Source organism: Hypomesus nipponensis, chromosome 18 (genome assembly GCF_054491055.1).
Source record: "Hypomesus nipponensis isolate SF chromosome 18, ASM5449105v1, whole genome shotgun sequence".
NCBI lineage: Eukaryota > Metazoa > Chordata > Actinopteri > Osmeriformes > Osmeridae > Hypomesus > Hypomesus nipponensis.
This window is the reverse complement of record NC_140378.1, coordinates 17,679,828-17,694,574: the sequence shown is the minus strand read 5'-3', so window position 1 is coordinate 17,694,574 and position 14,747 is coordinate 17,679,828. Positions and strand designations below refer to the sequence as shown.

The 14,747-nt window shown below is 42.8% G+C and overlaps 2 protein-coding genes across 3 annotated transcripts; one reads left to right on the top strand and one right to left on the bottom strand.

Annotated features, from left to right (window-relative positions):
* Nucleotides 1-55: 55 nt before the first annotated feature.
* Nucleotides 56-10,012, bottom strand: ampd1 (adenosine monophosphate deaminase 1 (isoform M)). Of its 2 annotated transcripts, XM_084681383.1 has the most exons (16): nucleotides 9,868-10,012; nucleotides 6,366-6,377; nucleotides 5,381-5,546; nucleotides 4,881-5,034; nucleotides 4,064-4,229; nucleotides 3,530-3,749; nucleotides 3,302-3,431; nucleotides 2,922-3,116; nucleotides 2,676-2,807; nucleotides 2,381-2,544; nucleotides 2,155-2,281; nucleotides 1,778-1,941; nucleotides 1,479-1,599; nucleotides 1,211-1,384; nucleotides 864-974; nucleotides 56-661 (listed from the first exon to the last, which is right to left on the bottom strand). In XM_084681383.1, the coding sequence occupies exons 1-16, from the start codon at nucleotides 9,887-9,889 to the stop codon at nucleotides 506-508; spliced, it is 2,214 nt and encodes a 737-aa protein (XP_084537509.1). In that variant the 5' UTR covers nucleotides 9,890-10,012; the 3' UTR covers nucleotides 56-505. The 2 variants fall into 2 exon arrangements, with proteins under 2 accessions (XP_084537509.1, XP_084537510.1); XM_084681384.1 differs by lacking the exon at nucleotides 6,366-6,377 and having other exon boundaries at nucleotides 9,868-9,980.
* Nucleotides 10,013-13,144: 3,132 nt separating this feature from the next.
* On the top strand, nucleotides 13,145-14,746 carry rassf11 (Ras association domain family member 11). Its single transcript, XM_084680791.1, has 2 exons — nucleotides 13,145-13,247; nucleotides 13,338-14,746. The coding sequence occupies exons 1-2, from the start codon at nucleotides 13,145-13,147 to the stop codon at nucleotides 14,744-14,746; spliced, it is 1,512 nt and encodes a 503-aa protein (XP_084536917.1).
* Nucleotide 14,747: the final 1 nt, after the last annotated feature.

The following is a 14,747-nucleotide window of genomic DNA, read 5'->3' as shown; positions in this document are numbered from 1 at the left end:
CAGAAGCCTCATAATGATACTAAACAGAAGAAGATAAATAATTTCAATCGATAACTTAGATTTTAAATACTTTTAATCGTTTCAGATCATTCTTGTACATCGTGTCCCTCCATGATACATTTACGTATCTATACATTCAACAAAATGAGCCCAGGACAATGAAACTATGTAGCAAAAAGATAAATAAGAATATGATTTGTTGTAAAATGAATACAAATAACTAAATGGCACTGTGCTAAAACACATTTTTTACTTTCAATGGAGAGAACAGAAGTTAAGAAGGCTTTGCCATTAAGGGTGGGGCATCATCACTGCAGTGGCTTTTGCTTTCAATCAAGCTTTTTACATCAATTGTACTCAAAACCATTGAGTAAACATTTATGTTTACATTGCATTCCAGTCTTTTTTTAAAGAAGACAATGTCCCAGCCCTTGAAAATGTGTTTGTGTTCATCTGTATGTGAGTGTGTGTGTGTGAGTGTGTTTGTTTGTGTGCGTAAGTGTGTCTAGTCAGATTTCAGACCCTCCTTGATGAGGTTAAGCTCATAGCACAGTGTCTCGTAGCGATAGGCCATACGAATCTGTGCCACGTTGGTCTTGCGGATATCATTTCCTTCAGGTCCTTCCTTCAGGTAATTAGCACCCAAGAAACGAGTCTTCTCCTGCAGGAATGAACCCAGGGAAAATGTTTAAGTAATACAGAGGCAATAGGGGTAAGACTGCATTATAGCAACTCATACCATGTTGTTTTGTGTGTAACAATATATGCTAGTTTGTTGTTAGGTTAGTGTTTTGTTTACTTTTGGCGCTTAATATGATTTGATGCATCACCGACAAGGAATCCTTAATAAAAGATTTTCTAACCTCAGCAGAGAGACTGCTCTGCAGCACACTGTTCTTGGAGATTTCACACATGTCACAGGTGCTTAGCTTGAACACCTGTGCTGCAATGGCGTACTCTTCCATCAAGGGCTCCTTAAGACACACAAGCAGAGCAGCAGTGTGCGATTAATATGCTAAACTGATCCCAAAAGCTAAGTATACACACTCAAAACTAAGCCATGTTTGCTGTGTCATGAATGTGTTCTGTAAAAATCTGGTTACAATCTGCTCATACAAAACATATGACTCAATCATTTACCTACAAGTTCATACTTACTATATAAGGACTTAACAATGAACAACAATTTTCAGTGAAGGTTTAGCCTTACCTTCGTGTAGTGGAACTGCATGGGGTCATCTGTAGACAGAGACACCACCAGGCCCTTCTTGTGGTACTCAAGCAGAGGATTTTTGGCGTACTCCAAGAAGAGACTGTTGTTACTGAGTGGGGACATGGCAATGGGAATCTGCGTCAAGAAGTACAGATACTGCAGCACTGGGCTCTGTTGGGGTGGAGTAAACAGAAACATCTGCATAAGCAACGTAGGTAGAGAGTTGTGTGTGGCCAATTTTTTTTTTTTAAACAGGGGTATTGACCTTCTTGAGGTTGAGACCATGGGAGATGTTGTCAGCAGTCATGAAGGCAGCGAGGAGGTGGGTTACGGCCCCAGCCTCACCACAGTGGGGCCTGAACTGGAAGGTATTCATTCCCCTCTGCCTGGAGTGTGGAAAGACAAACACTGTCTCAGACTTCTTGCGATCATATTTACGATATGATCCATAAGAATCCTCTTCAAATGAAAGGATGCGGTTGTTACTATTAACACACAACACTATTTTAATGGCGCTATTGGAATGGATCGTCACTTCTATCGTGGTCGAGTGGCGATACTCACTTGCGCAGCTGGTTAAGCACGGCGATGTTGGCATACATGTAGTAGATGTAGTAAGTGTAAGAGGGGTTCTTAACAATGTCCCATTCCTCTGGCTTGGGGCTCTTGGTGCAGAACATGTGACCACTGTGCTTAGATTCATCATCCACACTGTCAAAACCTGTCACCTGTACAGTTCATGTCAGGAAGAAAGTAAAGAAGGAGGAGAAACAACAGACTGTTAAACCTTCCATGAATCTCCTGCATGAACATCATCGTTCTCCCCATGATGGTATTTTCATACGAGAAAATATATCACGTGAATATCTTGGGGAAATATCCCTTTAAGACTACAATTAGAACCTTCCCCCAATCAGGCTCCTCCTTCCTGTCTCACTCACATGCTTGAGGAAAATGCTGAGCTCAGGGTTGTCCTGTGGGTTGATGGTGGCCTGGAACACTGGCAGGAAGATATTCTCCAGCATCTTTCCAAAGTGAGGCACAAAGTCTCTGCCTCTGAAGATATCACTGTGATGGAAGAAAAAGATTTGTCACGCAAAGATTAGAACCACTAAGGGGTAATGAGATGGATGTTTCACAAAATGAGCTTTCCAGTATTAAACATACTAAATTCTGGGAATTTGGATCATCCACTTGAGGTTGGGAGAGTAGACTCTGTGCTTGTTGAACCAGCTGGATAGCTTGGCCCACTCGTCATTCTTGCAGCCGTAAATGGACAGGCGAGGCTCTGCATACTGGTATTTGGCATCTTCCAGGTCAGAAGCCACTTCCTGATTAGGTCAAGAGTCAAATTACAGGAGATGATGGTTTCTGTCAGCTTTCTGTCTGTAACCTCCTTTTTTTGTAGGGGGTTCATTCTACACTGAACGTGCGATAATAATTAAGTCATTGTAAGTCTAACCTTGATGATGGTGGCAAAGTATTCGCCGTGGATGTGGTTCTCTGTCTTCATGTACAGGTCACGCAGCTCACTGGCTCCCACGGGATTGTACTTGGCATTGAACTTGTCAAAACGCTGGAAGGTTTGTCTGCCCTTGAGAGACGAGAGTGGGGACAAACATTTCAGTTCAATGAACCCTCAGAGAATCGACCATGAGGTTAAACGTAAGATAACTTATTCGAACTGTTAGCTGAGAGTTTGTCTCACAGCGTGCACATCCAGGGAGTCGACTGTGAGGTCATAGGGATGCAGCTTGAGGAAAGAGAAGAGTTCCTTCATCGTCACTTCCTTGCCCTGGAGCTTGTGCACCACGCGGTCGGCGTCCACACGGTAGGACCTCTTGATGAAGCGAAGGAGATGCTTCTGGTTCATGCAGGCCGCTGCGTGGATGTGAGTGTCGACCTGCAAGGGCGCACATAAGTGTAAATACGATTTAACTTTTGTTTGTAGTGTTGGGTGTAGTAGTGTAATCATCACATTTGACCAAAAGAGGGAGCTAAGTGCAAAGACTGCACAAAATTGTGCGTGTGTGTGTGTGTTGGGTGTGTATGTGTGAGTGTTTGTGTGTGGGGAACACACACACGTACCTTCCTGCAGTTATAGAAATCCCTGTGGGGGTTCAGCTTGAGCTCCTTCATCTCCTCCATCTCATTCAGCATCTCATGGACATTGAACTTGGACATGAGGAACTTCAGCCGACGGTGAGTGTACGTCTTCCTGCCAGGGAGGAAGAAGAGTCACGACAGCACCGTGACTGACTCTCAGTCTACAGACACGTCACGTCACGTGAGCCATCGGTAAATGTAGAGACTCACGTTGGGCCCTGTGCAATCAGAGCAATGAGGAAGTTCATGTCGTCGATGAAGGTCTCGAAGTCGGGCCCGGGTAGGTCCTTGGGCTGGTGTTTGTCGGCGGCTGCGGCGTCGTTGTAGACATGGATGACACCATCCTTCATGCGGGCTACATAGCCCAGGTTCTCAGGGAGGCACTTGATATCGAAGGGATCCTCTCCGTCCTTTGGGGGAGATGTAAACACTGGCAAACAAACACACGGTCGTAGGTTAGACACAATGTTAGATACATAATAAGACTTTATATATAGCGCATTTCATACAAGAATTGCAGCTCAAGGTGCTTTATGTATAATCAATAGAAACATTAATACAAGTAATAAAAGTAATAAAAACCCTTCTGAACACAGGCCGCAGTCTTTGCGGTATCTCGAGACACAGTGTGGTTTCCCAATATAAACAATAATACATGAGGTTTAAACGTGACTGGAAATATTGCTGGTTCACAGTAAAACGTATTCCCCAAAAAATGTTACACTGTCCATCTGGTCTGCTTACCTGGTTGCACCTGGTCTTCAGGCTTGAATGGCTCGCTTTCAATGTCACGCAGGTACTGGGAGGTGGTTAGAGGGTAGCGCTGGTAGGCAAGTCTCATGTACTTCTCCCTGATGGTCAGAGCACGGTACAGACCTTTGCAGGACAGCTCAAAGTCATCCATGGTCACCTGGTAGTCGAGATAATAATGGTGTGAAAAAGTTAGGATGGATGTGAAGGGTTATGGTGATAATGCTGTGTCACTATGTCATCTCTTAAGATTGACCAAAACATGTTGTTTATGCCTAACTGAGAATATTTTATGCATTACACAATTATTATATTTAAAACAAGCCTAATATATACGGAATACTTGATGTATTTACTGTGTCTAACAGACCAAACTGTCTTTGTGCATCTGAATTTTTTTTAAATACGGTTGCAAACATAGAAAGTGGAGGAGGAACGTATGGTTTATCTCTCTCTAAATAACCTGTCCTCATTCCTGAAATATAAACATTCACAGCCGTACAGTACAAGAGTTCAATGAGTTCCGTTTCTATTCCTGTGTAAGCTGTAAGACCATACAACAGTTCAGTGACCCCCAATAACCAGAACCACAAATTACAGTACAGCCCCACAGACACCAGTGTCATCCCACCACCAACCAGCACATTGAGTGCAACGAACAAGTAACCAAATACAAGGAGTATTTTTTTGTGTGTGTGGATGCTTGGCGTATTTCACATTTGAAACTTGAACACATGTTGACCCATACTAGAGGAAGACATGTCATTTTTTTTTTCTCTCCATGAAAACAAATGAGCGCATGAGCACGAACCCCAGAGGCATAGTCTCCGATGATGGCCACCCTCTGGAAATCTGGTACTTCCAGGTATAGAGGGGTATCCACCTCCACCTCCATCAAAGCTGGTGTGCCCTTACTCCCGGCAACAGGTACAGCAATGTTACGACAGCGCTGAAGTCTCTTCTTCCTGTGGAGGGAATCATGTCTGTTGGTGCTGGGCTTGAATAAAAAAAAACTTTGATCTAACTGGGTGTGTCACAAAGGGCCCTTCCTGAGAGATGAGTTTTGGATAGGTTATGGCAGCACAGTAGGAGTCCAGCTTAAGGCTTCTACATTTACATTTTAGTCATTGGGCAGACGTTCTTATCCAGAGCAACTTACAGTAAGTACAGGGACATTCCCCCGAGGCAAGTAGGGTGTGCATTGACACAACGTCATTTGGCACAGCCGGGAATCGAACCGACAACCTTCTGATTAATAGCCCGATTCCCTAACCGCTCAGCCATCTGACCCCCTCTCGCTGCTTTTCTCACCGTTTCTCTGTATCCTCGTCAGTGTGCAGGTGGAGTGCCATCTCCTCGTGCAGGATAGGACAGTCATCCTTCACGTCAAACATGTCGATCTCGTCACGGACATTCTCGTCTTTGGCATCGGACGCAAAGACTTTCTCCGCGAAGGCCCGCATGCGATCATCGGTCTCTGCCAGAGAAATACAGAACGTGTCAGTCAGCCATCTGTTTATACATCAACCAATCATATGTATTTACTTTTCTCGTGTGATCTTTATTTACGTCAACTTGTATCTCCCAAAAACAAATGTGAGAACTACAAAACAAGACAGTCAAATGAAGCAAACAAATCTCAAGTACATGAAGGTGGTTGGATGTTTTGTCTTGAATAAAGTGATTGTTTTTAAATGTGTAGAATGAGAAACAAACGACAAATACTTTACTAAACAAACAAAGACTCCAGTAGCACATGCTCTGTAGTGTATGACAAGATCAGAACCTCCAGCACCGACTCGATCACTAGTTTCGGCTGTGAAGTGTCATGCGGACAGAAGAGAACTACAGTAATCCAGCGCAGACAAACAGTGAACTCAACTCACATTTACATTCAGGCACAAACACAGGATCTCTAGAAACGTTGGCACTGGTGTTGGTGCTAAACAAGACAAGGGGGACTTGGATGCTGCACAGGAGCAGCATCACCCAACATGTCTTGTTCATGGAGTCACAGCGTACCTGGATAAGCCTCCGTCAGACATCCCATGCTCTCTGCACATTGACGAGCACAGATAGAAAGGGCCCCCACACCGGATGGTGGACAACCCGACTCAGGCATTTATCGATTCATTTATTTGCCATAACCGTCCACACAACAGATTATCCTATTCTACGGCAAACAGATGAATTTATGAAAAATGCAAGTCAAGCTTTTTCTACAGTCGGACGTTCAGGGAGATCTGTGGTCCATTCAGACCACAGTGGGTGTCTGTTCGCACCAGAGTGTACTTACTCTGAGCACCGCCTGATTAAGAAATCATCCAGCAAGAGAGCAGAGGACAGATCCGATTTGGAACCAATGGAAAAGAAAGTCAAGTTAGGAAATGAAAGGCGAGGGGTGTTACACATGTAGGCAGCCTAGTATGAGTAAGATGAGATTTATGGTAATCACTGTTCCTTTTCAGAAATGCAACACAGAAATTACAGTCATTAAAATAGCATTTTAGGAATAATTAGTTACCAGTTATTAACATTGTTATCATTATGAAACATTAACATCATATGAATATTGTAATTTAAATAGTACAAATGAGTTTGGGCATGGATTACTTTGTGATTGGACAACAAGACAAAATCAAAACAAGCAATGATAGATGTTCAACAAGGTTAAACATTTCACTGTTCACAAGCAATAGACGATAGAATAATGTAGATGAATTATCAATGGATTAAAATTGAATTAACATTGTGAATGGTTTTTAATTTTAAAGGACAAGTGGGAGTTAATAGCAGTGCAATTTATGATTAAAGTTGAAAGTGAATACTTGGTTGACGGAATCATTATGCTTGCATCTCAAAGACCCATGCAGCATACTGTAGATGTTTACCCAAGAGTCAAGATGAAAAATAAAAACATGAACCCTCCCTTTGAAGTTCAAACAAGTCTGGAAGACAAAGAGGGCTTGTTTGTACAGCTCCTGACCCGAAACCATAATGATCATGCACTTCAATGTTCTGTCACTGGGCCACCTGCAGGGCATTTATTCAACAATGTGTTCACTCTTGACATGCTTTACTGAGAGAAAACATTTTTCGAGACCCTCCCAGGGAGCTGATTAAAACCATGCCGTAGTTTCCCGGCAAAGAGTGAGCAATTGTTGGATAAATGGCGTCTGACTTGTCAAGCTCCAAGAATAGTGTTTCATTTTAATTCTTTAACATTCTCAACCGTATGTAACAGACAAGTGCACGTTTTCTCCCCCCAAAGAACCTTTGTGAACACGATCGGAGGAAGGTGTAAAAGGATTCAAACCAATTGTAGTCCGAAGATTCATTCGATCCATGCATTGGAAGTGCTTTCTAGCTGACGCCAAGACCCCTTCCTCAAATCCTTCTACTTACTCTCTTCCTCTGTAGATTAGCCAAATGTCCCATCAGACAGGACAGTCATGGTAAAGGAAAGGCAAACAAAACAATTGTTGTTATCTCGTATAGAGAAGGTACTGAGAAAAAGAAAAGATTGGCTGCATCAATGTTTATTATTGTTATTAATCCCTCCCATGTCCTGTGTTCAGAATACAAACTGCTCCCACCGGGTCGATGCTACAGGGTTTCAATTAAATAAAGGAAATGATACCCGAGGTAGGTATAACACCTCTTTCATTTCCTATTAGAGAATCTCCTAAACTCAGGATGTAAGGAGGGTGTGAAATGAGGGGCTGTGTTACGTGTTCTTGCACTTGTGTGTGTTCTTGTTTGTGTCTGTTGCTGCACTATGTGTATTTGTGTGGCAGTCTTTATGTCTGAGACAAAATTCCCTACAGAGACAACTAAAGTAATCTTGAATCTCGAATGTACGACTCTTCAGTTGCTGTTTCTGTTGATTCTGTGTTTGCGTGTACATTATACAGTAAGAAAAATAACAAATGAAATGTTCATTGGTTGGTGTTCCATTATCACCTGAAACCTAGCTGCAAACAAACCAGTATAAGATTGTGTTACGTCCTGTCATCAACAAAGTCAATGTATTGGTTGTGTTACTTGCTACACATTTGTAATGTTGACCTGTAGTGTAGATCTATTCTAAGGCATCCAGACATAAGCCTTGACAACGGTGGCATAGATCAAATCACTGTTTTTACAGATCAGGATTCCAATGCCATTGTTGTCATCTAAGAATGTCCCTGTGTTTACACTGGGTCTCGTGCGATCTGTACCCAGTCTACGCACCACCCATACCCAGCCATATCCAGACTCTTCTTACACCCCTTAGCTTGACATGGAGCCAAGCTCCTTAGACAGTAGGCGTATGATTGATAGCGCTTCTATTTTCTACCACTTGGAAAAAAGCAACCTCAGTAGCAAGTTACAACCCTGTGCCCCGCCCTCCCATCTGTACTTCGGCAAGTGGGCCATGTGTGTGTCACTGACGTGATTCTCAGAGGGGCCTGAGGGGGATTACTGGGTAGACTGAATACCTCATGGTCCTGTCTCTGTCTCTCTCAAACTGTAACTATCAACAACAAAAAAGCTGAAAATGCTAAGAAATATATGAGAAATACATAAATATATATATATATATATATGAATGTTTTTGGTGACCTGTTACAAGATTATCCAATGGTAATTCATTAGTAACAATTACATATTATATTTCAATATTTACAGGACATTTTAATTGAGCTACAAACACCATATAGAATATGTTATATTTTCTTTCAGCTTCACTACATAATAAAGCTCAACATTCCACATAATACAGGAAGTCACAAGATGTCCTGCATTGACGACACTTGACCTAAAAGTATTTGCTGACACACCACAGCATTCAAACTTCACTCTCCCCATTGCACATGTTTGACCCAACCACTCAAAAGACCCACCCACCCCTATCTAATGTCTGTCACATATTTCCTAGAAAGAGCCCCCTTGACATCATGTCAAGACCTATGACCCCAACAGCCAAACAGGACATAATGTGTACTCCAGTCAAGCTCAAGTTCAATGTTACACTCTGCAAGGTGTCACATAGGGTGTGTATGCGTGTGGTGTAAACCTTTTGGGATTTGTTGTCCAAAAATGTGATGGCGTAATGAACTTGCTATGAGAAGTGCAAATATGACCAAATTTTCTTTAGGAAATTTAGTTTTTTATATTGGAACTGTATGCACGTTGTCTCCACAGTGATCAAGCAAGTAAGCTGTCAGTCCAGTTCTATGTCCATCAATCATCGTGGATTTGGCTGAGGTTGTGAGTGCAGTATTGGGAATTTATCACCTAAACAGTTGGTGACAGACACAGGACCTGATGTGACTCTCAGTAAATCAAAATATTAAAGTCAAATTCAAAGGGATTATCACAGATTAGAGAGGTTAACACTACTAAACCCCAACATTTTCTAAATGTGGTTTAACTTTTATCCAATGAGATACAGTTTATGAGATAATGTTGACACAACCTCAGTTGTAAACGTGCCAAAAGGTAAAAAGGTATTATGAAGTCTTAAAAGAAGTCGAAAAGTTCACGAGATACAAACGTTCCTTTCTACAGAAGATGCATACAACTACTAGGACTGAAATACATAAACATTTAGTCATTTAGCAGACGCTCTTATCCAGAGCACATTACCCCCACACATAAAAATGTGTTGGGGTAAAAAAAATCAAATTATTTTTAGTAGCTAGTTTTTCCCTGGGGAGTCTCCTAGTCTTGCAATCCATCTGTAAGAACATCCAGCCAGGGGGGCGTCTGTAAGAGACGGAGAGGGTCAACCGTGGGCACAGGGACCTACTCACCTGGCACTGCAACTTTCGGCATGGTGACGGCTGTTCCCTTGCTCAAACACGCTTCCTGAGGAGTGGACTATGCAGGTCAGCTACCTGGTCGATGTAGTGATGATGTGTGGAGCCCTCCACTTCTCCAGTCCCATATTAAGGCCGCTTTGCCCCCCCCCTGTAACCAGAGCCTGTTCTGCCCACACTGGATTTGCGAGGACAGGATCTTGTGTGCCCACTCTATTTTAAGTTTTAACATGCGGGTGGGTCTCTCTGACAAACACACACACACAGAGGTGTTGAGGGTGAGGGTCTGGTATTACATAAGCTGGGTAGCTGGTCAAGTTCATGGGCATGCACTCATCAGTTTCAGTTTCTAGAAGGCAAACGTAATCGATGTGGAAATGCCTTGAAAATTGATCAATTGAAATGCAGTTTCTTTTGAATGGTTTACTACATAACCTACTCTAACATGCATGTGGACATTTGAACTGATATCCAATAAATACATTATTATAATAATCATTCACCGATATTTATTGTAAGTGTACCCCGGCCTGCAATAATATCTGCAGGATCCTATAGACTCAACTCATACAGAGACAACTTGTAAAAGTGTCAAGTGCCACAGGCTTCTATGGAATCAAAAGTAGCTCAGGTATGAGGCTAAACAGCTGATCTGTGGGGTGCAGTATAATACAGTAAAAACATAACAAAGCTTCACTTCAAAGCCTATTTTGGGAGCAAAGAACACTTTTGTGTGTTTTGTAATGTCATGTTCACAGTGTCTAATTGAACGAATGTCTTAAACCTTAGACACTTGCTCAAAGCAGCCCTGAAGATGTGCTCAAGCCATCTATTTAGGGAATGCTCTTCTAAATGTCAAAGCTATAGTGTGCAGTGCCAGTGAGAGGGATCAGGTGATGGATGGGTACATTGGTCAGTAGAGGTAGGATGGCAGAGAGGGCAGTGGCACAGCAGTTTACCCAAGTTAAGGAAAACTAATATGTGGTCATATATGAACATTCCTGTCAAGAAACATGATTCCTTAACTCTTGCATAGATATCATCTGTTACGGCTGTTGTAAAACGTGCACTTCACTCAGGTCCTGCAATTAGCCTATTTTATTCGTTGAATAATCGATTGATCATTTTACGGTCTGTTATTTCATATAATTTGATGGATTTACATTTGAATTTCATTTACATTTAATTATCTCGGTAAAACAGACACTGCACTCAGAAGTTATATGAATGCAAGTAGCATTCGCCACAAACGGGCGCTGCCAACTGGCACAGACTTAGAAACTGCTGTGGAACTTTTGTAGACATTCTGGGCCTCATTTAATAACAGGATTGCACCCCTTTCAGGCGTGAAATAGCGGGTAAAGGACATAACACCGTAGCCTATTTACAAAGGCAGCGCACTTGAGTAAGAACGCGTATTACCGCTGCTGGGAGGGTATAAGGGAAAAGGGTGTGTATATTTCTAGCTCCTGTTCGCTGACCCGTTTTTTCCTTTCCTCGAATCACCCATGGTGGCAGTAACATGCAGGCGATTGTTCCCTACTTTTAACGGCGTGCTAATTAACACTAATGGGCGCTGATTGCCCGACGAGGATCTGGAGAAATACACCGTCCGCTATTTGCGGTTGGGCAAAGCAAAGGCGCAGATTAAGCTGCGGTCGCAATGTTCGTAAATGAGGCTCTCTGTGTCTAAAACGGTTTTGTTAGACACAGAATACACTGACAAGAGCGATCTCTTCTATCGTTGCTCAGATATCTCTGCCTGTGCATGAAGCTATGAGACATCCAGTAAGACAGCTGTACATGTGGGTAGGGCAGTCAAGTTTCAATACTTAAATCACCACGTATCATTGCCAGACGGGACCAAGCTCCACAACAGGTGCCCCTGAAGGCACAGAGAAAGCACAGTATTACATTCATGTATTACCTTTCTACCAATGAGGTAGGGATCAATGAAGTGTCACAGTCACACATATATATTTCTTAATTCACTGATCATCTGAATGTGAATGCTATATTTTCATGTTCTGAAATGTTGTCAAATTGATATCATTTAGTCATTTAGCAGATATATCCATATTTCATAACACACAATCACATTCTTGAATATTTTTGTTCCATAGTTTTTCTGTTGGGTAATATCACCAACAAAGTAAACATGTTGCATCCCCCTGAGGCAGGAATGGGATGAAGATTCCAACTACATTCCTCGAGTCATGATCCCCCCCACATAAGTGTTTTATTTAGATGGCGGCATTGTGTACTGTTGGCATTGTTTGTTGACACAAATAACGTTTTTTCCCCGTAACATTCTGATCAAGACATCAAAATAAATTCGATGTGGAAGTACTTAACTAAAAAAAGGATTTGGTCTACGTGTGGAAACTTCTCTTATCAGTTTATCTTCCTTGTAAGAGGGGTGGGTTTCTAAATTATCCTCCAGTAGGAGATGCCTTTGGGAATTCCAATTATGTTCAACTGCCACCATCCCAAACAGAACTGTGCATGACTGTAGTAGAAGGGGACAGTTCCACACATCTGGTTCACTTCAGCTCTAAAAGGTTAGTTGACTAACTTTTCTGCTTTCTATAAAATTGTACACTTAATTAACAGGTATAAACAGGTATATAACGACATTAATTGTAGACAAGTAATAGAAGTATGAAGCTCATGTTGGATTCAAACTCGTAAATCTGGTCTGATAGTAATTCGGTGTATTATTCAAATAAGATTTAGATTCCATGCAAAGAATGTGTAAGTATCGACAAATTAATATATAGTAATTTATTGATTATTTACATTTAATTTCCAAATGTTAGTTGACATTTAATTACTAATGATATAGATTGTCCTTAACATAGTCCTAGTGCTTGTAAAACTACTAATCACATTTTGTGATTGATGCGCTGTATTCCTAAATTGATATTTTCTCAAAATTATATCTTTCATCCCTGATTGGTTAAATACGTATTGATGAATCTGTTTGGATTCTTCTTCTTCAATTTGGTTGTATTATTATCCACAACGCTGTGTGGGTTGAATGCCCCAAGGTCCAACAGTCATAGGAAGGCATGCCTGATTGTGGAAACAGATAATGAGAGTAGCCTAATTTGTCTGTCTAAATGCTTACCCAGATGCATCTGTTTGAAAGCTGCATTCATTAAGTATTTATCTGTAATTTTCATATATCATGATTATTATGGGGCTAAATTTAGTCATGTGTTCATAGTGCGATCACCCACTTCCATTCCAATGATAGATTGACTGAGCAATGGAGGTCAAGGTGTCAGTGGAGGGCATCCCTCGTGTGGTCTGTGGAGTCACAGAGAAAACAACCTACCAAGAAGTGGTGATAGCCTTGGCTCAATCTCTTGGTGAGTACATTACCAACCCCAGCTCATTTTACCACTTCATTATGAACGCCATTCAAACATACTGATCAGTGATCACGATGTGTGTTGCAGGTCGCCCTGGCCGTTACACACTGAAGGAGAAATTCAAAGACTTTGAGCGCAGTGTGACACCCAGTGAACGGCTCTTGGAGTCCCTGGAGAAGTACGGCCAGCAGGCCAGGGACGTCCAGCTAACCCTGCTTCATAACGGACCTTCTCTCTGGGAAGGAGCGACCAGGCCGAGAGGAGGAAGGTACCTCGCTGGTCCAACTCCGCTAAGGAGTGTCGATGCTGGGGGTCGGGTACGAAGGGACAGCGCCGCCCCCACTTTACATCGTCAAAGTCTACCGCCAATATCCCGCTTGCGTCAACAAGCAGAGCAGCCACCGGAGGAAATGAAACGTCCCAAAAGGAAGTCTCTGACACTGATGGAGGAGGCCTGGGGGTGGCTGGAGAACCTGGGCAGGGGTAGCAGCCAGCAGTCTAGGTGTGATAAGGGGAGAAAAGAGCAGGCAGGCGTTAGGAATGATACCTCTCTGGACGTGTCCATCACCGTTGCCAAGGACGCGCCCGCCCAGAGAGGTCTGCGCAGCAAAACGAAAAACGTAAAGAGCGGGAAATCAACTGAGAAACAGCAAATCTCCTGCTGCATTGGAGATCAAGGCAAGAACGGACCAAATAGTACCACAGGCAGTTGTGATGAAAAAAAAAAGGGCAAGGATGGCAACGTTTCTCCCGCACACACAGACAGCAACACGGGCAGAACAAAAGCCGTGGATCTGATTAACCCAAGCGGTGCCAGAAAGATTGAAGAGGACAAAAGAAAGCTAAAACATATCATTACACTGCAACAGGTTAGTCTGCAAGGCTTGCAAGCCCAGATCACGTCAACAGAAAGACAGATATGTGAGCTGGAAGAGCACCAGAGGGCCAAGCAAGCTGGACAGGAAGCTCAACTGAAAACGATCGAGGAAGAAACAGAACAGCTGCAATTCTGGGAGAACGAGTTGAAGGCAGAGGAGGGCTTTGAGAAAGACTTGCAGGCACAGTTCCTGGAGATGAGGGAGAAAGCTGTGGAGTGCAAGGCGAGGTTGGAGGAGTACAAATGCAAGATGGCCGGCCTTGATCTCGGTAGGGTTCAAAGAACAAGGCCAGAGGGAAAAGAGATGGCTCCAACCGCAGCCATTACAACTGGCTCTGTAGAGAGCATGGATATTCCAAATAAGGAAGTCAATCAGCAAAGATCAAGCGCAGCTTGTGAGGTAAATACAGACAGGAAGTTTCCTCCCAGACAGGATTGTAATGTTTCCAGTGCTCTTATTTCATCAAATCAGATCAAGGAGCCAAATGCCTCCAGGCCCAATCAGCTGGGAGAATGGTGGACACATTGGTCTGAAGCACAGAGCCCTAAACCAGAAGCAAAACACAAAGTCGTACATCGCTCAGAGATCACCATACATCTGGGCAGCACTAGGGTCTGAC